Genomic DNA, 22426 nt, shown 5'->3' on the forward strand with positions numbered 1-22426 from the left:
TCTTACTTTATTCTAAATTAATGCTGGTCATACACAGTCTATGGAAACGTACGTTTTTTGAAAAAGTCTTAAAACATGCAAGTATATAACCATAACATATGTACAATGTTCTCCGAAAGGGTTTTGGACTCTGTAAGGAATTTATGTTTTTGATAATCAAGATTTGGGAAAGGGTTAATTGACACATGGAAATGTTTCAAAACGTAGTGCCCAATAAATAGCATGATCAAGCAGGCGGTTGTTTTGCTGCAAGCGCCCGCGCGAGTTCCCGAAGTGATTTCCAGAGGATTTTACCGGAGGCGGTCCTGGGTATTTCCTGTATAAACTCCACCCCGCCCCGCAGCTTCATGTGGGGAGCCACCTGGTCTGAAATGTTAAACAAATTTCAAAATGTTAAAACAAACGACAAAAAGCCAACAAAAACCCAAAATGGAAAACTTTGAGTTTATGTAGTAGTTTAATTAATCATTCAAAGACATAAATCGACTTTAGCATAAAGATATCCGACCCCAAAATACACGAACTGTAGATGCCAAGTGAGTCAATTTTATTTTGGAATAATTTGTGAGAATATTGTTTGAAGAAATGAAAATGTAAAATAGCAACCGTAAAAAATAAAGCAAACAAGTTTAATTGACCTTCAAAGCTTGTAAAGTGTGTCATTTTTGCTCGATTTCAGAAATTAAGAGACAATATACATTCGGAAATAAAAAATATGTATGTCATACTTTCGGACATTCCACCAAATTTCAGCACGATGTCACCAAATTACATGAGATCAACAGGTATCAACACTTAACATAAAGGTTGATGACCTTCTGGCTATGTTGCATCGCTGCAACTAATCGTCCCGAACGAATCCCAACCACCAATGATACGGGCCCTCCATAAATGAGAGCCTTGATTTCCTGACGAGACTCCTGGGTAGAAGTCAGTGTCAGCCTCAACAGTGACCTCATGCATGTGACTGATCTCTACATTGTTACCTCGACCATGCGATTGACATCGACCATGCGACTGACTTCGACCATGTGATTGAACTCGACCATGTGATATCGACCATGTGATTGACCATTGACCTCGACCAAGTTATTGACCTCGACCATGTGATTGATCTCGACCATGTGATTGAACTTGACCCTGTTATACCGACCATTTGACCCCGATCATATGATTGACCTATACCCTGTGATATCGACCATGTGACTGACCTCGACCATATAATATCGACCATGTGATTTACCTCCACCATGTTACTGACCTCGACCCTGTAATCTCGACCATTTGACCCCGATCATGGGATTGACCTCGACCCTGTTATGTCGAACATGTGACTGACCTCGACAATATGATATCGACCATGTAATTTACCTCCACCATGTGATTGACCTCGACCCTGTTATCTCGACCATGTGACCCCAACCAGTGACATACTGATCTCGACCAAGTGACCTCGACATTGTGATTGACCTTGACCATGATACCTCGAGTATGTGAACATTAGGGTGAAGGGTGGACATTTGTTCTACTGGATAATCACACCCTTACTTCATCGTTCTCCTAAATCGATGGCAAGGACCTTTATTTCATAAAATGTAAGTAAATTTATTTCTTAACTTTGATGTTTTATTGAAACTGAACAAAAATGAACTTATAACTTCATAGAAAGAGTGTCAATAAATTCGTAAAGATGTGTTTTTAAGATATAAAAAATGATTTAAATTTAAACTCATCTCACCATCAACGAATTTCCGAATCTCCTCTTCACTGGCTTCCCTGCCTTGTTTCCTGACGACGTACGCACGCGGGAGCTCACCTGCCTCCACATCCGGCATCCCGACGACACCTACGTCAGCGATTGCGTCATGGCGTAGCAGGATATCTTCAAGGGTTGCCGGGGCGACCTGGAAGGCTTTGTACTTGATGAGCTCTTTGAGTCTGTCCACCACAAACAGGTACCCGTCCTCGTCCTCATACCCGATATCACCTGGTACAGAAGTCGTGCGGAGATTAAGTTTGTCAGGGTAAAAAGTATGTGCAAAATACTATTATCGGACGGTTTACAGAGTGTTGAGTCTGCACTGCACTTATACAAATACCGATACTAAATTTGGTGAATACAACTTTATTTTTGCAAAGAAAACTGACTAGGAACTTCAACAGGTGTATCAGAAAATGTTTACTTAAGTGGTCCCGTTCAAGTAGACGATATTTGCATAAAGATGCGCTCTTATTCCCAAATAAGATTTACCACAATTAATAATATTGCTTTATTATTCCAAAAAGGATGTATAAACATCGAAAACAATGGTTCTTATGAAGGCAACCGAGTCTAATTTGAAAGAAAGTATTTCTACCTTATGAGACTATAGCAGATTACAGTTAATCACCAATCATTTAATATTTTTGCGCTTTCTGCTATTAAATACACGTTTACAATCTTGTTATCAATAATTAATATTTTCCATAAAAGCATTATTTGGTAAGTAGTTGAAGGCTTAACAGTCAAAAATGATGTTTGTTATACATGTGTATGTATTGATTTTGAATAAGAGTGTCACTTTACTAAGATTGAAATAAATTTGGAAAAACTTTTTATTGAACCTACCATTCTCTAACGCAGGCGTTGCACATATTTTTTTTTTATTATGCTGAAGTTATAAACCACTTAGTCAGAGACTTTGTTCATTCCACTTACCGGTTTTCACCCAACCGTCATTGGTGAAGAGTTCACGTGTCTGCTCGGGAAGCCCCAGGTAGCCTCCACATACCTGCGGTCCGCGGATCCAGATCTCTCCTTCCTGTCCTGGTCCTACGGGCTTCCCTGTCTCCACATCCACAATCTGTAAAACCATGATTCGTATCAACTTAAACATTTAGTTGTCTCAATGAAAAAAATACCATATTAGTTCAAACTCACACATTATTACTCGCGAATCCAATGGAGCTTTGGATTTTACTATGACAATTTTGCCCATTGCACTATTGCCCATTGCATTATTGCTTTATGATACTATGACACTTTTGCCCATTGCACTATTGCCCATTGCATTATTGCTTTATGATACTATGACAATTTTGCCCATTGCACTATTGCCCATTGCATTATTGCTTTATGATACTATGACAATTTTGCCCATTGCATTATTGCTTTATTGAACTATGACAATTTTGCCCATTGCACTATTGCCCATTGCGCTATTGCTTTTTTGTACTATGACACTATTGCCCATTGCACTATTGCCCATTGCACTATTGCTTTATTGCACTATGAAACTTTTGCCCACTGCTCTATTGCCCATCGCACTATTGCAATTTTGCCCATTACACTATTTCGCTATTGCCTTCAGCCTACCACTTAAAACTTGTGCTTAACGCTAACCGACTAATTCATTAAAGAAAACTCAAAATTGATGAGTAAAAAGGGAAAACAAAATAAAAGTTTGTAAACTGTAGCTTAAACGAAATATTACAACGGTCATACCTTCATCTCTGTGAGGGGAAGCAGCTTGCCTACAGATTTGTACCGAAACTCCCCTCGACCGTTCAAATGGGTCACACCTATTTCAGTCATGCCATAACCTAAAGACAAACGGAAACTACTTCAGACATAAAACATAACTTAACAGTTCACAAGAAGTGGTAAAGCAATTGTTTTTTTATAATTTGAGCATGCTTGCCTAAGATATGCATGCAAAAGGATAGGCAAGTCATTGTCCGCGGAACATAAAGGTTGAACAATCTAGGTAAATTCACGTTGGAACACGCATGAGCTGCTCCATCTTCATTCAGAAATGTTCATGGTAGCATATATTTGCTTCTACTAGGTATAAACACGATAGAGAAAGCATGTCCATGTCTATGGAACTGTACGTTTGCCAAACCTTGGTAAAGACACGGTAGAACAAGCATGTTCCAGCTCGTGGGGCCGTACGCTTGCCCTGTCTTGATAAGTCCAAGGAACCGTTTGTTGGCTCGTCTAAGTAAATATACAGCAGAGCAAGCATGCCCCAGAAGGAGAGAGATCAAGGCTGCCTTGTCTGTTTAACCGTTCACCTTGTTTAATACACAAAAGTACATTCATGCCCCGTTAGTTTACGGTAAAGCGAGGTTGTCCCTATCCGTTTAACAGTACGTTTACCGCTCCTTGGGAAAGACAGGGTAGAACAAGCATGTCCTTGTCCATTCAGTTGTTTGTTTCCTCCCCTTGATAAAGAAACGAAAGATCAAGCACGTTCTGGTCCGTTTAACCCTACGTTTACCACTCCTTAATAAAGACAAGTTAGAGCAAGCATGTTCTGGTCCGTTTAAACCTACGTTACCACTCCTTGATAAGAGCATGTTAGAGCAAGCAGGGTCTGGTCCGTTTAACCCTACGTTTACCACTCCTTGATAAAAGCACGTTAGAACAAGCAGGGTCTGGTCCGTTTAACCCTACGTTACCACTCCTTGATAAAAGCATGTTAGAGCAAGCAGGGTCTGGTCCGTTTAACCCTACATTTACCACTCCTTGATAAAAGCACGTTAGAGCAAGCAGGGTCTGGTCCGTTTAACCCTACGTTACCACTCCTTGATAAAAGCATGTTAGAGCAAGCATGTTCTGGTCCGTTTAACCCTACGTTTACCACTTCTTGATAAAAGCATGTTAGAGCAAGCATGTTCTGGTTCGTTTAACCCTACGTTTACCACACCTTGATAAAAGCATGTTAGGGCAAGCACGGTCTGGTCCGTTTAACCCTACGTTTACCACTCCTTGATAAGAGCACGTTAGAGCAAGCAGTGTCTTGTCCGTTTAACCCTACGTTTACCACTCCTTGATAAAAGCACGTTAGGGCAAGCAGGGTCTGGTCCGTTTAACCCTACGTTTACCACTCCTTGATAAAAGCATGTTAGGGCAAGCAGGGTCTGGTCCGTTTAACCCTACGTTTACCACTCCTTGATAAAAGCATGTTATGGCAAGCAGGGTCTGGTCAGTTTAACCCTACTTGTACACAACACGATTGAGTCAGCATGTCCTTGTTCTTTCAACCGTAAGTAGCTCCTCCTAGGTAAAGAAAAAAGCATGTCCTTGTACGTCCAACCGTACATTATCCACTCCTATGTAAAGATAGAGCAAGTAGTCCTTGTTCGTTCAACCGTACGTTAGCCCCTTCTTAGTAAAGATAGAGCAAGCATGTCCTTGTTCGTTCAACCGTACGTTAGCCCCTACTTAGTAAAGATAGAGCAAGCATGTCCTTGTTCGTTCAACCGTACATTAGCCCCTACTTAGTAAAGATAGAGCAAGCATGTCCTTGTTCGTTCAACCGTACGTTAGCCCCTCCTAGGTAAAGATAGAGCAAGTATGTTCTTGTTCGTTCAACCGTACATTAGCCCATCCTAAATAAAGATAGAGCAAGCATGTTCGTGTTTGTTCAACCGTACGTTAGCCCCTCCTAGGTAAAGATAGAGCAAGCATACCATGTCCTTGTTCGTTCAACCGTACGTTGGCCCCTCCTAAGTAAAGATAGAGCAATCATGTCCTTGTTCGTCCACCCGTAAGTTAGACTGTCCTAGGTAAAGATAGAGCACGCATGCCCTTGTCAGCCCAACCATTCGTTAGACTGTCCTGGGTTATGATAAAGCAAGCATTTCATTGTCCGTTCAACCGTTAGTAAGCCATTCCTAGGTAAAGATAGAGCAAGCATGTCCTTGTTCGTCCAACCGTTCGTTAGACTGTCCTGGGTTATGATAAAGCAAACATGTCCTTGTCCGTTCAACCGTTAGTAAGCCATTCCTAGGTAAAGATAGAGCAAGCATGTCCTTGTCCATTCAACCTTTCGTTAGACTGTCCTAGGTAAAGATAGAGCAAACATGTCCTTGTTCGTCCAACCGTTCGTTAGACTGTCCTAGGTAAAGATAGAGCAAACATGTCCTTGTTCGTCCAACCGTTCGTTAGACTGTCCTTGGTTAAGATAAAGCAAGCATGTCCTTGTTAGTTCAACCGTTAGTAAGCCCCTCCTCAGTAAAGATAGAGCAAACATGTCCTTGTTTGTCCAACCGTACGTTAGACTGTCCTAGGTTAAGATAAAGCAAGCATGTCCTTGTTCGTCCAACCGTTGGTTAGACTGTCCTAGGTAAAAATAGAGTATGCATGTGCTTGTCTATTCAAACGTTTGTTTACCCCAGTTTGGTTAAAAGACGGTAAGGCAAGCATGTCCTTGGCCATTCAACCGCCCCGCTGCCCTTCCTTGGTAAATAAACGAGAGTGCGAGCATTTCCTTCTTCGTTAAACCTTGTATCCCAACTTTGGTTAATACACGATAGTGCGAATATTTCCTTCTCCCTGTAAAATGGTTTCCTGCCTTGCTCAATACACAGTTATAAATACTGGACCTTGTAAATGCAATTTTCGTTGACAATTCGTAACAGTCTGCTGGTCTAATATTATAAAATCGTAACCGAGGAAGATTGGCAATGCTCCTAAGCACCGGTTTATATGCAAGATTCTCTTTTGATTTGCATGTAAGGTTCTTAACAAAGCATAAGCATACTATAACACAATGTGCAATGTGAACGAAACTGTTCATGTTCTCACCTTGAAAAATGCACGGCAGTTTTAGTTTCTCTTTCACTAAGTCCTCTATCTCCTTACTGAGTGGCGCAGCTCCGCACGCTATCTGGGAAACAGACGATAGATCGTACTCGGAAACCTTCGGACTTTTCGCTAACAGCACCATGATGGGAGGAACTAGTTGCAGATTTGTTGGCTGTAAAACGTGGAAACAGTAGTGTAATACTAAGCCACATGTATAACCTATTTATTGGAAATAATATAAAGAACGTAAAATAACGCTCTTGTACATCGATTTGGTCAAATCTGTTTGGATCTCATAGAGAGCGAGTAAATAAATCCACCAGGTGTGGTGAGGGTGGTGACGGCGGTGGAGATGGTCAAGGTGGTAGTTGTAGTGATGGTTGTGGTGGTGCTGTACTGGTAGTACTGGTAGTAGTGGAGGTAGTGTAGTGTTTTTATTTGAGGTGGTGGTTGTAGTGGATACGGCGGTGATGGTTGTAGTAGTAGTAGTAGTAGTAGTAGTTTTGGTGGTGGTGGTGGTGGTGGTGGTGGTGGTGGTGGTGGTGGCGGCGGCGGCAGCAGCAGCAGCAGCACTAGCAGCAATATTATTATTATTATTATTATAAGTAGTAGTAGTAGTAGTAGTAGTAGTAGTAGTAGTAGTAGTAGTAGTAGTAGTAGTAGTAGTAGTGGTAGTGGTAGTGGTAGTGGTGGTGGTGGTGGTGGTGGTGGTAGTAGTAGTAGTGGTAGTAGTAGTAGTAGTAGTAGTAGTAGTAGTAGTAGTAGTAGTAGTAGTAGTAGTAGTAGTAGTAGTAGTAGTAGTAGTAGTAGTAGTAGTAGTAGTAATAGTAGTAGTAGTAGTAGTAGTAGTAGTAGTAGTAGTAGTAGTAGTAGTAGTAGTAGTAGTAGTAGTAGTAGTAGTAGTAGTAGTAGTAGTAGTAGTAGTAGTAGTAGTAGTAGTAGTAGTAGTAGTAGTGGTAGTTGTAGTGGTAGTGGTGGTGGTGGTGGTGGTGGTGGTGGTGGTGGTGGTGGTGGTAGTAGTAGTGGTAGTAGCAGTAGCAGTAGCAGTAGCAGCAGCAGCAGCAGCAGCAGCAGGAGAAGGAGCAGTTATAGAAGAAATAGTAGACCCTAGCCACTCAATAACTCGGTCAACAGCATTTCCATAGTTAATTAATTTCAAACCAACCTTATATTTCTCTATTAGCCGAAGAAAGGTTTCAAAATCAAAGCGCGGCATGATCACGATGCGGGCGCCTGGACAGTGGCCGACGAAACACACCATGTAGAGTCCAAGCGCGTGGAAAAACGGGAAAAACGTCACAAATGTGTCCTTATCGCTGTTCAAACCAGCACACCTGTAAATAAAGCGAAGGCGATGGCTAAGGCGTTGACAGGGTTGTGCATACCACTGGTGTTAGTGTTCAGTTTTATTTTTTCTCTTGAAAAAACCACACAATATGCTAAGGAAGTGTAAACATGTTACATGTTATACAACTAACATTTGTAATGCAGATCATACAGATGAAAAATAATGTTTTACAAAGCTGTACGGCAAAGTACAGATCGAAAACTTGAAATTAATTACTGTTGTTATACATTGAGTAAATGCTAGGTTAATTTCGCAATGCTTTCAATGATTTTAACATTCTTGCTCATAATATATTTTAAACCAAAAATATATCTGTTAATATTTTTGGTTTAAAATATTTTATGAGCAAGAATGTTAAAATCATTTAAAACATTGCGAAATTAACCTAGCATTTACTCAATGTATAACAACAGTAATTAATTTCCAAAGGTAATAAGTTTTCTTTCCATAGAACTGTGGGAAGAGATTAGAAGATAATAGGGTTCAATTTCGTTTAGATGAAAAATGTTGCATTTACGATTAATCCTGATGTCGATGAATCATATTGAGTCTGTTGTTTCCACATAGTGAGTGCATGTCATGTCTGTCCCAGCATGGACATGTAGAAGATTCAAAGAGACATTATCACGATCTACGTCATCAGACGTTTAAATAGCTGATTAGTGTCACCAAGATGTTTGCAACATTGGTAAGTCACCATCATTGTTCATGATATTTTTATTGCAACATATTCTACAGTTTGCGACTGGCATATTCACATTCAAACTTCCGAGTTCTTAAAGAAATTGAGTTAGTTGCATATCCATATACTTTGACCAATTCTGAGTTCGACTGTAATGTTTTCCAAATATTTCGGCTAAAAATCCCCTGAACTTAAAACTTATGTTTTCCTTCCGGACGATGTTTTATTTTTCTTCTTTAATGTTGGTCTTTACATGTTATCGAAACTGTTTTGCGTGTTCAGGCCCCTATGTTCTCTTATGGGAACCCATCCGGAACTCCTCGGCCATTTTGTCGTTATTTTCGACAAAAAAGGCCGAGGAGCTCCGAATGATGGGGACCGTGACCGGTACTTACATCTGCTGGATTGTGTTGGCGACAATAGCGTAGTGTGAAATACAGACGGCCTTAGGGAATCCCGTCGTACCGGAAGACGACATAAGGGCCGCTACAGACGTCCTCGGATCCAATTCCGGTGTCCGGTAGGGGGCGTGACCCGGATCCAGGAGGGACTCGAATGTCTCGTAATCACCCCCGGCTTCTCCATACAGTAACACCTATTTTAAATGTGTTTTTTTTTGTAAATCCATTCATCCAATTTTGTGATAAAATTATTTCGTTTATGAAAATATAATAAAAGTATACTACATGTATATACAAAAATAAGCTTTTATTTGTTTGGTTTTCTAAAAAAAAATCTTGACCAGTACGAACAAATTATTTTACGATGTTTTAACAAAGCGGTTTCGAAGAAGTTATAAAAGGAGCAAAAACGTGTGCAGGCTGTTGCTTGGAAGACCATAAACATACGAAAGTCACGAAGCAATTCTTTCAGCAGTGGCTTATAATATAATATCATGTCTATATGACGAGATTAACCCGTGGACATATTTACCCAAGGGGCAAATGTTTCTCATATATGCACATGGTAATGGTATTAAATTGCGATGCAAGGTAACTCATGATAATATTGGTATCATTTTGAAAGGGTTTACTGGTTGTCTGTTTGATAACGATTATGCAGATTAAACGACGCATAACAATTCTAGATGATGTTTTTTAACAAGTAAATACTAAATATGTGTGTATTCTATATGTATAAAACTCAATGTAAAACCATCCAAGCGTGCCGACGATATACATAACTACATTTAGTACCAATCACTGACGTGTCATTGAGAAACAGTGCGGCGAACAAATCATTAACATAGGGATATAATTCAAACTGAATTCATGTTACAATTACTGTAAATGTTAAAATTGCCTTGAACGGTACGGAATGGTTAATATTGTTTAAGGCAAGTTCTAACATGGCCGCCAGTCGGCCATCTTAAATTCGATCGAGAAAATATCCATATCGAGCACCGCTAGTGTTCATGACAGTTATTAATGTGGAGTTGCAACAAAATAAGAATAACATGAAGATGTAGTTCGATCCATAAAGTTATGGCTTGGTACGTATCAGTTCTGTGAAATTTCATCAAAATATGTTCAATACCACACTAACAATGGTTGTAAATCAGTGAAAACTTACTCGCGCAAAACATAGCGATGTTTATGAACAACTATGCTCGGTACTTATAATTCCTGTGAAGTTTCTGCAGTTTTGGAGGTTTCGCTCGGACAAACTTTGCGACATGTCTGTCCATCCATCCATCCAACCATCCATCCGACATATGGAAAGCACAGCTACTCTTTAGCGGGGACATTATTCAGCTGTAATTGTGTTTGATAATCTTCCATAAATAGTTGTCTTGGAATGCCGTTATCCTTTGCACTATACTAACATGAAACAATACTGTGATGCATTAATACCTTAATGTGTTCCAACCCCTGTGTCGCTTCCTGTACTTTGGGCAAAAGAGCAGACACGGTAAACAGGAACTTGGTGTTGCAGTCTCGGAGAACTTTGGCCAAGTCGTCTGTCGTAAAGGAGGAGAAAGGAAAAGAACAAAACGTTTATATAATAATAAACAATGCTAAGAAAACATGTATCAGAATATTAAATATAATCTGATTGTTCAGGTCTCAGCCTGTCTTCCACGAAATTCACGGTTCCATCTCCGACCAGGTGCGCATGCTCGTGGTGTCTCATAATCAGACACTATATTCGGTGTGTTGTGTGTGTGTGTGTGTGTGTGTGTGTGTGCGTGCGTGCGTGCGTGCTTGCGTGGGTGCGTGTGTGCGTGTGTACAACGTGATAAATTACGTCATTTACGTCGGAAGGCAACATTTTGTCCTAAATGAAGAATTTAAACAAAAATAATCAAATTCCAGTAATTAAACGAAGGTAGGTCTCTTTAAGCGGCTTATATTATTATTAAAATTGACGCACCCTTGGTATACATCGGGCTGATTGGTTGGAGTGTGGCTCCCACCAGTGCGCATGCGTAGAAGGTGACCAGATAGTCAGGATGATTCGGTGACAACACGCCGATGGCGTCATCTTTCATCACACCTGTCGCCTGCAGACCGGAAGCTGCCCGTTCAATGCGCGTGACTAGCTCGGAATATGTCGTGGTATTCTCGGTTGTGGCATCGACCTTGACATAATTAAAACGCATCTAGACTAGGACGTTTTGTCGTAATGCATGAGGAGGTCGGAGATCTATATTTTCTTTCAGGCTACTGAGAGCTCATGTATATTTGCAGACACCGTGGCTTGATGACAAAGACTCACAGATTTACAATTTTTACAAATTTTAATTTTTGTCTTGGAAAGAGGAAATTTTTGCGTGAATATCTGCAAAACAATGATATATGAAGGCTGACAAAAATCAGATTTTAGATTTTCATATTTCCGTTCGAAAATTGATGTTTAACGGTTTAAGAAAAATGCATCAAACATCAATTTTTGAACATAAATGTAAAAATCTGAGATCTTATTGTTTGTCAGCAGTCTTTAATAACTGGTTTCCATGGATTTTCGCAAAAATTTGCTCTTTCCAAGACAAAAAATTAAAAAAAAAGTTGTCAAAACGTTCAATCTGTGAGAGTGCAGCTTTAAAGTCATGACAAAGGCTCTATAAAGTCATAATAATCAGTTCAACTAGCCAAAATGATATTTTACACATACTTGAACATGTATATCATTAATATATTGACATTGCCTTTAACATAAAATGAGATTTGACAAAACAATAATATTACAGAGATTGTCATCAAAACACTGTGTTTGCAGACAATTGAAAATAGCCAATTTTATATCAAAAGATTGGAGACTAAAGTGCAGAGCGGCAAATTATGTAAATGCATGTATGTATGCTATTTCACTGATATCTAAGTATGCCGATACTTGATAGCTACATAAAAAACAATGATGAGCTCATACATCACGCGAATGACTACTATCAGTATTTATATGAAATTGTTATGTTGGTTAATAACACAGCTGAACGCCTCCTACGCTTCCAGGAAAACCTTGACAACGATGAAGTTGCCCGTGTCGAGATGGATAAGCGCACTAAACTGCAATCTCTGTGCGAGACCCGCTGGGAAGCTAGGGCGGATGCTTTACACACTTTCCTATGCTCATTTAGGTAATCTTGAGTAAACATACTTAAATTATACAATGCCTAAATGCTCTAAATCAATATTCTTCAAAGTGTTTATTGTATTTTTTCCTAATTATGTGATATTTCTTAGTCTGTTATCTTATCACTTTTTTATTTAAATTATGTACGTCTGAATAGAAAGGCTTTCGATTGTTCGCTCACAAACCATGCAATATCGAAACATTAATTGTATTGTGTCATGAATTTCCAGAGTTGTTGTAAGTTCCTGGGACAACTTATTTGCAGTCATATGTTACTAAATGTTTTTCCCATCTTTTCACTTACAAAAAGAAAGATGGACGTTGCCGTGCGCTTTACTAATGCGTTGTTTAATGTTACGTCACTATCAAATATCATTTCAGTCTGAACGCAACGATCCAACAGCATGGGACATTATGTACGAAAAGACTATGTCACTAGCAAGAGACATTGGGGTGGAACCGTCCATTCCTCGAGTCCCAGGGCGACAGGCAAACAGGCCTAACGCACCAGCGGCAACACCCACAGAATACTGGAAGGTCAACATGTCCCTTCCTTTCATTGACCACCTAGTTGTTGAGTTAACAACCCGCCTGCTTAAACCGCATGGGAGATTTACTGCACAATATCTTCTGCCGACGAAAGTAGGTTTTCATTCATCCTTGATGAAATAAAATATGTAATATCAATGAAAATACTTGGAATTGCGTAATGTTATACATGTATAGTTAAATAAAATAATGGGGCTGTTCAAAATGGGTGAAGTCCGAAGGACTCCACCAATATTTTGAACTGCGCCATTGCATACCATACCCCAATAAAATGCAACATGTCGAATTTTAATACTTTTATTTAAATTCATTTAAATCTACATTTCTGCTAAAATAAATTGATTATTCAAGAGCATTTTCTCTTTTTTCTTTCTCTCGTTGTTCTCAACGGTGGGTAAATTAGAACAGCTATCGCAACCTAATTTTATACCACAATGAATGCACAGATAAAATAGTTCCTTATTTATATGATTACTTTCTATCTTTTCAAGGTCAAGAATATTATAAATACGTATTCTTGCTTAAAATGTGTGTTTTCTGTCCGTTATCGTTGTGTATTAAAACGCAAAAACCCGGGCGTTATCGGTAGAAAACGTGCATTATTCAGTAAATTCACGTGCCGTTAATGCCCGTTTTTTTGCTTTACATATGCGCTATCAGGGCCCGCATCATAACAATGAAGGCTGAGCGACCAGGCTTTTGACCGAAAGTTGGTCAACGATGCTAACTTTTGCACAAAAACATATTTTAGCATATATAACGTAGCTGCATACAAATACCAAAACATGAAATAAACCACATATAACTTACATTTTTTCTACTGAGTTGTCTTTTCCTGTCAAGCTGATGTGTTTACTAAATAGTTTGTTCTGCAATTGTTTTGACTATTAAAAGCACTAAATTATGTCTAAAACGACTAACTCCTCCGAACTGTAGTTATTTCTGTCGATTTTATTCAGAACATACGACTTATATGGACATGATTCCATTACGTCGTATGCAATGAACAAAGAAATTTCAAAGATGTTTTCTCTGATGCTGAAGATGCTGTTCATTTTATCAAGAACATGTTTACCAAATTTTCAGGCTTAAATTAGTTATCAAAACAAACAATGGTTAAAGTATGACTGAATAGGTAATTAATTGATTACCCAATAGGCATAGTGTGTAAATAATCCAAGTAATCCAGTCAATTTTCTAAAAAACAACACTTTCAAAACGAATGAACACTGCAAAAAATGGCGTCGAAACAAAATGCAGCTGCTGAGTTATGTTGCGGCCCGAATCGAGCTTAATGTAAAACGTTTTCAATGACATCACTCATGACGTCATACAAGCACCCGTCATAGAGGTTATTTTGAACTAACTGTTTTTTGCATTTTCGTGACATTTAACAGCCTTTTTAAACACCAACGTTTCTTCAACTGTTCCATCCATCATGAAACCATCTACATTAAAATCAATCAAATTATCGTTGCTTATCTTTTTTTTAACTGCTTTACTACATGTTACAGTTTTGCATGTTGCCAATATTGGCAAAAATTTTACTACGATTTCATTGAAAAAAATAGTTCCGTTGTAAATATGCCCCGCCCCTTGGTATTATTGCGCCCAATGACAGGACAGAAGTATCGAACAAACGCACGCGATATCGATGGGAAATGCCATTGCACTTTATACAGAAATAAAGTGCAATTGATAAACAACAACCATCGTTTAGGAATGAAGTGTGAATGTAAATATTCTTTAATGGTATCTTAAAACCATTTTTTAATTGTGATAAATCTTATTTGGGAATAAGAGTGCAACTTTAAAGCATGACTCTCAAATAGTTCAGTTAAGTATCAATAGTTCAGTTAAGTATCAATCATTGTGCAAAGAAACAAGTCCTTACAAAATACAAAATGTTGAACATAATGTAAGGTGAATGCTGCAACTTCAATAAAGAATGATAAAATATGATATAAATAACAGCTGTACATTTACATAACATTTATTTTTTATATTGACTCGTTTTCGAGTTAATGCTAGCTTTGATAACCAGCAATAATATTCGGTTACAACAGTCTAAAATTAAAAAGTGTAATTGCATATTAAGTGTTTCAAGTTTTGTAACGAAACCAGCCATTATAATATGATGTTAATTGGAAAAAATGTACGTTGTCCAATTTCAGTTTCAGCTGTATTTTCAAGTACTAGGCTCATGTGGGCATTAGTGTTATAACAAATATGTACCAAAAATGAACACAATGATGTATGGCAAAATATAATAAAACATTTAAAGCTGCATTCTCACAGATTGACCTTTGACAACTTTTTTTTTTTTTGTCTTGGAACGAGCCAATTTATGCGAAAATGCATGGAAACCAGTGATATAAGATTGGTGATAAAATATCAGGTCGCAGATTTTCATATTTAAGTTGAAAAATTGATGTTTTATGCATTTTTCTTAAACCGTTAGTAACCCTTTTACCCATAAAACATTAATTTTCGAACGGAAAGTATTTTACCACTGGCTTGCAGACATTTATGCGAAAATTTGCTCATTCCAAGACACACAAAAAAAAGAAGAAAAATAAGTTGTCAAAACGGAAAATCTGTGAGATTGCAGCTTTAAATGATACATTCATCAGAAATAAGAACAGGCATAATTGCTTACATTGTGTTAAAAAGAAACTCTACTATCCGATTAAGGAGGCTGAACACTCATAGGTTGGCCTAATTCGTTACTCAGATCATCAAAATAGCTACGTTGTATTTGCTTCACATGATTCAAGAAGAAAAAGCAATCATCGACCATTACATAACTCGATATACGATCTCCTCAATCGCCTACGCAGTTATCCACCTTGACGAACAACGAAAAACGAAAGCTAAAATCCGGGATTATAAATATTCTGGTTTCACAAGCTAATTCCCCGGTACAAACATAAGTGTACCGTTTTAATATGCACACACTACTTTGGAAACAACCGCATTATTTATCCGCTACATTAAATTCAATATAGCTTGAATTTCACCTTTTTATTTGTACCGCCATTGGAAAACCAAGTTATGTGAACTCCGAGTTACATGTATAAGCCGCTAAGTTGGCAATCTATTTTGAACCAACCAATATGTGGGCCATATGTGAAATGCACACATACTACCAGGCAAGGCCATCGCCCCTACTACCCACCGAGGCTCGGAGAAATCAGTAATTTAAATGGCCCATCAAGATGCCAGAAATAAATGTTGTGTTATTCTTACCATGGCAACCTTGTCCCCATAGTGCCGGATTTTGTCAAGCAGGTATGCGGTCATGTTTGTCACAGGAATGTCTTCTAGGCGGAGTGGCGGCTTTTCCGACATGACGGCAAATACGTGGGATATTGTGAAGATGTACGATGACACAAGTCTGATCACAGCCTAGCTTTTAGCTCACAATACGATATTTCATATATTGGTATTCAAATACGGCACCCAATCCAAGTATTGTTTCTGAACATTAATTGTCAGTGGCAATTCAATAACTGATTAAAGCTTTCCACAAATGTCGAATCTATCAGTCAACCGACATGTCCTCGACACAATGGAATTAAGTTGAGTTAGTTCACTTACTTTAAAAGTTGTCACAGCTTGCATAAGTCATTAAGATCCTGTTATAGTCGACATGCACTAACTCCATAATTATGCAGTGTTAAATCAGCATCTTTAGAAGGTCACTAATTTAGCTAAAACAATTAAGGCAAAACACGAATCAAATTTTCATAACATAACTTCGTTTGCACTATTATACTAGTTCTATTTATAGCCATCTGGGAAAAATGAATATAGATTTCAGTGTTATTTATAAGAAGTAGAGCGTAAACTATCAAGCATTATAGGTCGTTCACTGAAACACATCTTGCATAGCTCGTTCAATGAAACACATCTTGTATTGTTTAGTCAAGATCATTTGAAAACAATAATGATAAAGATAAAATTACAGGAAAAATTATATTAAATTAAATTAGTTCGCTGCTACATAACTACATTTTGTAAATATCGACCAAAATCTAAATAAAACCCATAATTTTCATAAACACTTCTGTTTTCATATCGCCGATGGTTTAAAAAAATAACAATATGTGTACATAACCTCAGATCTTGTTCTTCCACCTCAGATAAGTAGATATGCTGGAAACACATTAAGATAAATCAAAACGCTGAAAGTGCTGAGAGCTGGGAGAACGGTATTGTAGGTAACGAGACTTATTTTATTGACGCAAAGTAATTTAAAGCAACGAAATGATTTTAAACGAGTAAGGCAACGTATGTGAAGTACATTGAAGTTCAATAGTAATCTGTGAAGCAACATTAAAATGATCTAGAATGGCAACTGATGTCATGTAGTTCAATAGTGTCATATATAGCAACACTAAAATGTGCAAGTAAGGCAACTAATGCCATGTTGTTCAATAGTGTCATATATAGCAACACTAAAATGAGCAAGTAGGGCAACTAATGCCATGTTGTTCAATAGTGACATACATAGCAACACTAAAATGAGCAAGTAAGCAACTAATGCCATGTAGTTCAATAGTGTCATATATAGCAACACTAAAATGTGCAAGTAAGGCAACTAATGCCATGTAGTTCAATAGTGTCATATATAGCAACACTAAAATGTGCAAGTAAGGCAACTAATGCCATGTAGTTCAATAGTGTCAAATATAGCAACACTAAAATGATCTAGTTAGGCAACTAATGCCATGTTGTTCAATAGTGGCATATATAGCAACACTAAAATGTGCAAGTAAGGCAACTAATGCCATGTAGTTCAATAGTGACATATATAGCAACACTAAAATGAGCAAGTAGGGCAACTAATGCCATGTTGTTCAATAGTGACATATATAGCAACACTAAAATGAGCAAGTAAAGCAACTAATGCCATGTAGTTCGATGGTGTCATATATAGCAACACTAAAATGTGCAAGTAAGGCAACTAATGCCATGTAGTTCAATAGTGACATATATAGCAACACTAAAATGATCTAGTAAGGCAACTAATACCATGTTGTTCAATAGTGACATATATAGCAACACTAAAATGAGCAAGTAAAGCAACTAATACCATGTTGTTCAATAGTGACATATATAGCAACACTAAAATGAGCAAGTAAGGCAACTACTGCCATGTTGTTCAATAGTGACATATATAGCAACACTAAAATGAGTAAGTAAGGCAACTAATGCCATGTAGTTCAATAGTGTCATATATAGCAACACCAAAATGAGCAAGTAAAGCAACTAATACCATGTTGTTCAATAGTGACATATATAGCAACACTAAAATGAGCAAGTAAAGCAACTAATACCATGTTGTTCAATAGTGACATATATAGCAACACTAAAATGTGCAAGTAAGGCAACTACTGCCATGTTGTTCAATAGTGTCATATATAGCAACACTAAAATGAGCAAGTAAAGCAACTAATGCCATGTAGTTCAATAGCGACATATATAGCAACACTAAAATGAGCAAGTAAGGCAACTACTGCCATGTAGTTCAATAGCGACATATATAGCAACACTAAAATGTGCAAGTAAGGCAACTAATGCCATGTAGTTCAATAGTGTCATATATAGCAACACTAAAATGTGCAAGTAAGGCAACTAATGTCATGTTGTTCAATAGTGTCATATATAGCAACAGCAAAATGAGCAAGTAAAGCAACTAATGCCATGTAGTTCAATAGTGTCATATATAGCAACAGCAAAATGAGCAAGTAAGGCAACTAATGCCATGTAGTTCAATAGTGACATATATAGCAACAGCAAAATGAGCAAGTAAAGCAACTAATGCCATGTAGTTCAATAGTGTTCTATATAGCAACACTAAAATGAGCAAGTAGGGCAACTAATGCCATGTAGTTCAATAGTGTCATATATAGCAACAACAAAATGATCTAGTAAGGCAACTAATGCCATGTAGTTCAATAGTGCCATATATAGCAATACTAAAATGATCTAGTAAGGCAACTAATGCCATGTTGTTCAATAGTGTCATATATAGCAACACTAAAATGTGCAAGTAAGGCAACTAATGCCATGTAGTTCAGTAGTGACATATATAGCAACACTAAAATGAGCAAGTAGGGCAACTAATGCCATGTTGTTCAATAGTTACATATATAGCAACACTAAAATGAGCAAGTAAAGCAACTAATGCCATGTAGCTCAATAGTGTCATATATAACAACACTAAAATGTGCAAGTAAGGCAACTAATGCCATGTAGTTCAATAGTGTCATATATAGCAACACTAAAATCATCTAGTAAGGCAACTAATGCCATGTAGTTCAAAAGTGTCATATATAGCAACACTAAAATGTGCAAGTAAGGCAACTAATGCCATGTAGTTCAATAGTGTAATATATAGCAACACTAAAATGTGCAAGTAAGGCAACTAATGCCATGTAGTTCAATAGTGTCATATATAGCAACACCAAAATGATCTAGTAAGGCAACTTATGCCATGTAGTTCAATAGTGTCATATATAGCAACACTAAAATTCGAAGTAAGGCAACTAATGCCATGTAGTTCAATAGTGTCATATATAGCGATACTAAAATGTGCAAGTAAGGCAACTAATGCCATGTAGTTCAATAGCGTCATATATAGCAACACTAAAATGTGCAAGTAAGGCAACTAATGCCATGTAGTTCAATAGTGTCATATATAGCGATACTAAAATGTGCAAGTAAGGCAACTAATGCCATGTAGTTCAATAGTGACATATACATAGCAACACTAAAATGAGCAAGTAAGGCCACTAATGTCATGTAGTTCAATAGTGTCATATATAGCAACACTAAAATGTGCAAGTAAGGCAACTAATGCCATGTAGTTCAATAGTGTCATATACATAGCAACACTAAAATGAGCAAGTAAGGCCACTAATGTCATGTAGTTCAATAGTGTCATATATAGCAACAGCAAAATGAACAAGTAGGGCAACTAATGCCCTGTATTTCAATAGTGACATATATAGCGATACTAAAATGTGCAAGTAAGGCAACTAATGTCATGTAGTTCAATAGTGACATATATAGCAACACTAAAATGAGCAAGTAGGGCAACTAATGCCATGTAGTTCAATAGTGTCATATATAGCAACAGCAAAATGAGCAAGTAAGACAAATTTTGACATGTAGTTTAATAGTGACATTTATAGCAACCCTAAAATGGCAAGTAAGGCAAATTTTGCCATGAAGTTCGATAGTGACATGTATAGCACAACACTAAAATGAGCAAGTAAGGCAACCTATGTCTTAAAGTTCAACAGTGACATATATAGCAACACTTAAATGAGCAAGTAAGGCAACCTATGTCTTGAAATTCAACAGTGATATATATAGCAACACTTAAATGAGCAAGTAAGGCAACTAATGCCATGTTGTTCAATAGCGACATATATAGCAACAATAAAATAAGCAAGTAAGGCAACCTATGTCTTGTAGTTCAATTGTGACATGTTTAGCAACTCTTAAATGAGCAAGTAAGGGAACAAATGTCATGTACGTGTAGATTAATAGTGACATGTATAGCACAACACTAAAATGAGCAAGTCAGGCAACCTATGTCTTGTAGTTCAATAGTGACATATATAGCAACACTAAAATGAGCAAGTAAGGCAACCTATGTTTTGTAGTTCATAGTGACATATATAGCAACAATTAAATGAGCAAGTAAGGCAACCTATGTCTTGTATATGTGTGCATTCACTCTCCCTTGCAATTTAAGCTATTATGTAATTATGTCACTCATGATGAACAAGAAAGATCAGAGATGAAATATAGATGGAGTAATGATTGTAGAGAACATTTTCGCAAGGGCATTAATGGCTGTTTGCCACGATTCAATAACATTGTTAATAATATTGATAACACTAGACAATCTGTAAATGACGCTGTTAATGAATTTACGAATGTTATACGTTCTGTTGCTGACCCTTTATTCTCATAATGTCATAATGTCAATAATAAAGCATATTTCCATGTGGACACATGTATTAGAAATAATGATTGGTTTGACGCTGAATGTATTGAAGCGCATAACGTGTATTTACAGTCATTACGTTTGTTTAATAACGATAAATCGCATGAAAATAGATTGTTATTAGTAGAACATAAACGTGTGTATAACAATATTGTTAGTAGAAAGAAAAATAATGCATACAGATTAAAAATGCAAGAAATAGAACAATTAAAAAAAAGTAAGCCTAGAGATTTTTGGAAATATTTTAAACCAAAATCCAAACCAACGGCTGACAGTATACCAAATGAAACATTTAGGGAATATTTTTAGGCATTAGGTAGTAGTGTCTTTGAATGTTTTAACGAAGAGTCTGAATTTTTTTGCAACACGCATGATTTTGATAAGGTTGATGTTTCATTTTCCGAATTAGATCAGCCTATAACTGTCAATGAAACACATATTGCTATTAAATCATTGAAGCATAATAAATCTTCTGGGAGTGACATTCTGATGAATGAATACTTTATAGAGACGTTCGATATTTTGCCTTCGCTTGTATGTGATATTTTTAACGGTATTTTAAACTCAGGATTTTTTCCCGATAAGTGGATGGAAGGTGTTATTATACCATTGCATAAAAAGGAAAATTTAGATGACGTTAATAATTATAGGGGAATTACACTCGTTAGTTACCTGTCTAACCTTTTTACAACTGTACTTAATAAACGCATCGATACATTTTGTAATGAACATAACATAATTTCGGACGCTCAGTTCGGATTTCGGAAAGGGCGATCAACTGTAGATGCTATTTTTATTCTTACCTTATTAGTGCAAAAATATTTGAATGACAATAAAAGACTTTATGTTGTTTATGTTGATATGATGAAATGTTTTGATTCTATTTATAGAAATGCTTTAAGGTTGAAACTGTACAAATGCGGTATTCAAGGAAAACTACTTAGGATAGTACGAGATATGTATCAAAAAGTTAAATCTTGTGTTAAATCATGTTTTACATATTCTGATTACTTCGACTATGCTGTAGGCCTCCGTCAAGGGGAAGTTATGTCTCCTTTTCTATTTTCTCTCTTTGTTGAAGACTTAGAATTATTTTTACAGAATGATGTAGATTCTGGACTTCTAATTGATGATATTGTCCTTACATTGTTGTTATTTGCAGATGACATGGCTATCGTAGGAAAATCACCTGAAGAAATACAACAACATTTGGATAGACTTTTAGAATACTGTAATAACTGGGGTTTATCTGTAAATATACTTAAAACAAAAAATATGGTTTTTCGTAAAAGGGGAGGGCTATTGCCATCAGAACATTAAACCTACAATGGCCAGTCTATTGAAGTTGTGAATGATTTTAATTACTTAGGAACTGTTTTCAACTATACTGGTAATTATGCTTTAAACCAAGAACATTTAACTGGTAAAGCTTTAAAAGCATTAAATGCATTTTTATGAAAATGTAGGGAATATGACCGGAAACTAAAGATTCTATGTCAACTATTTGATGCTTTTGTAGCCCCTGTTCTAAATTATTCTTCGGAAATATGGGTTATACCAAGTCTAAAGAAATTGAAAGAATTCATTTAAATTTTGTAAACTTCTATTAAATGTTAGAAAAATACATGTACAGCAAGTGTTTACGGTGAGCTTGGCAGATATCCTCTTTATTTA

General features: G+C 37.1%; 1 protein-coding gene across 1 annotated transcript; it reads right to left on the minus strand.

Annotated features, from left to right (window-relative positions):
- LOC128238686 (uncharacterized) lies at window positions 1-16241 on the minus strand. Its single transcript, XM_052954826.1, has 10 exons — window positions 15976-16241; window positions 10978-11185; window positions 10458-10564; window positions 9000-9199; window positions 7740-7908; window positions 6575-6746; window positions 3485-3582; window positions 2699-2843; window positions 1739-1987; window positions 1-366 (listed from the first exon to the last, which is right to left on the minus strand). Exons 1-10 carry the CDS (start codon window positions 16075-16077, stop codon window positions 227-229), a joined length of 1590 nt encoding a protein of 529 aa, XP_052810786.1. The 5' UTR covers window positions 16078-16241; the 3' UTR covers window positions 1-226.
- Window positions 16242-22426: the final 6185 nt, after the last annotated feature.

The sequence above is a fragment of the Mya arenaria genome, chromosome 1, assembly GCF_026914265.1.
Source record: "Mya arenaria isolate MELC-2E11 chromosome 1, ASM2691426v1".
Taxonomy (NCBI): domain Eukaryota; kingdom Metazoa; phylum Mollusca; class Bivalvia; order Myida; family Myidae; genus Mya; species Mya arenaria.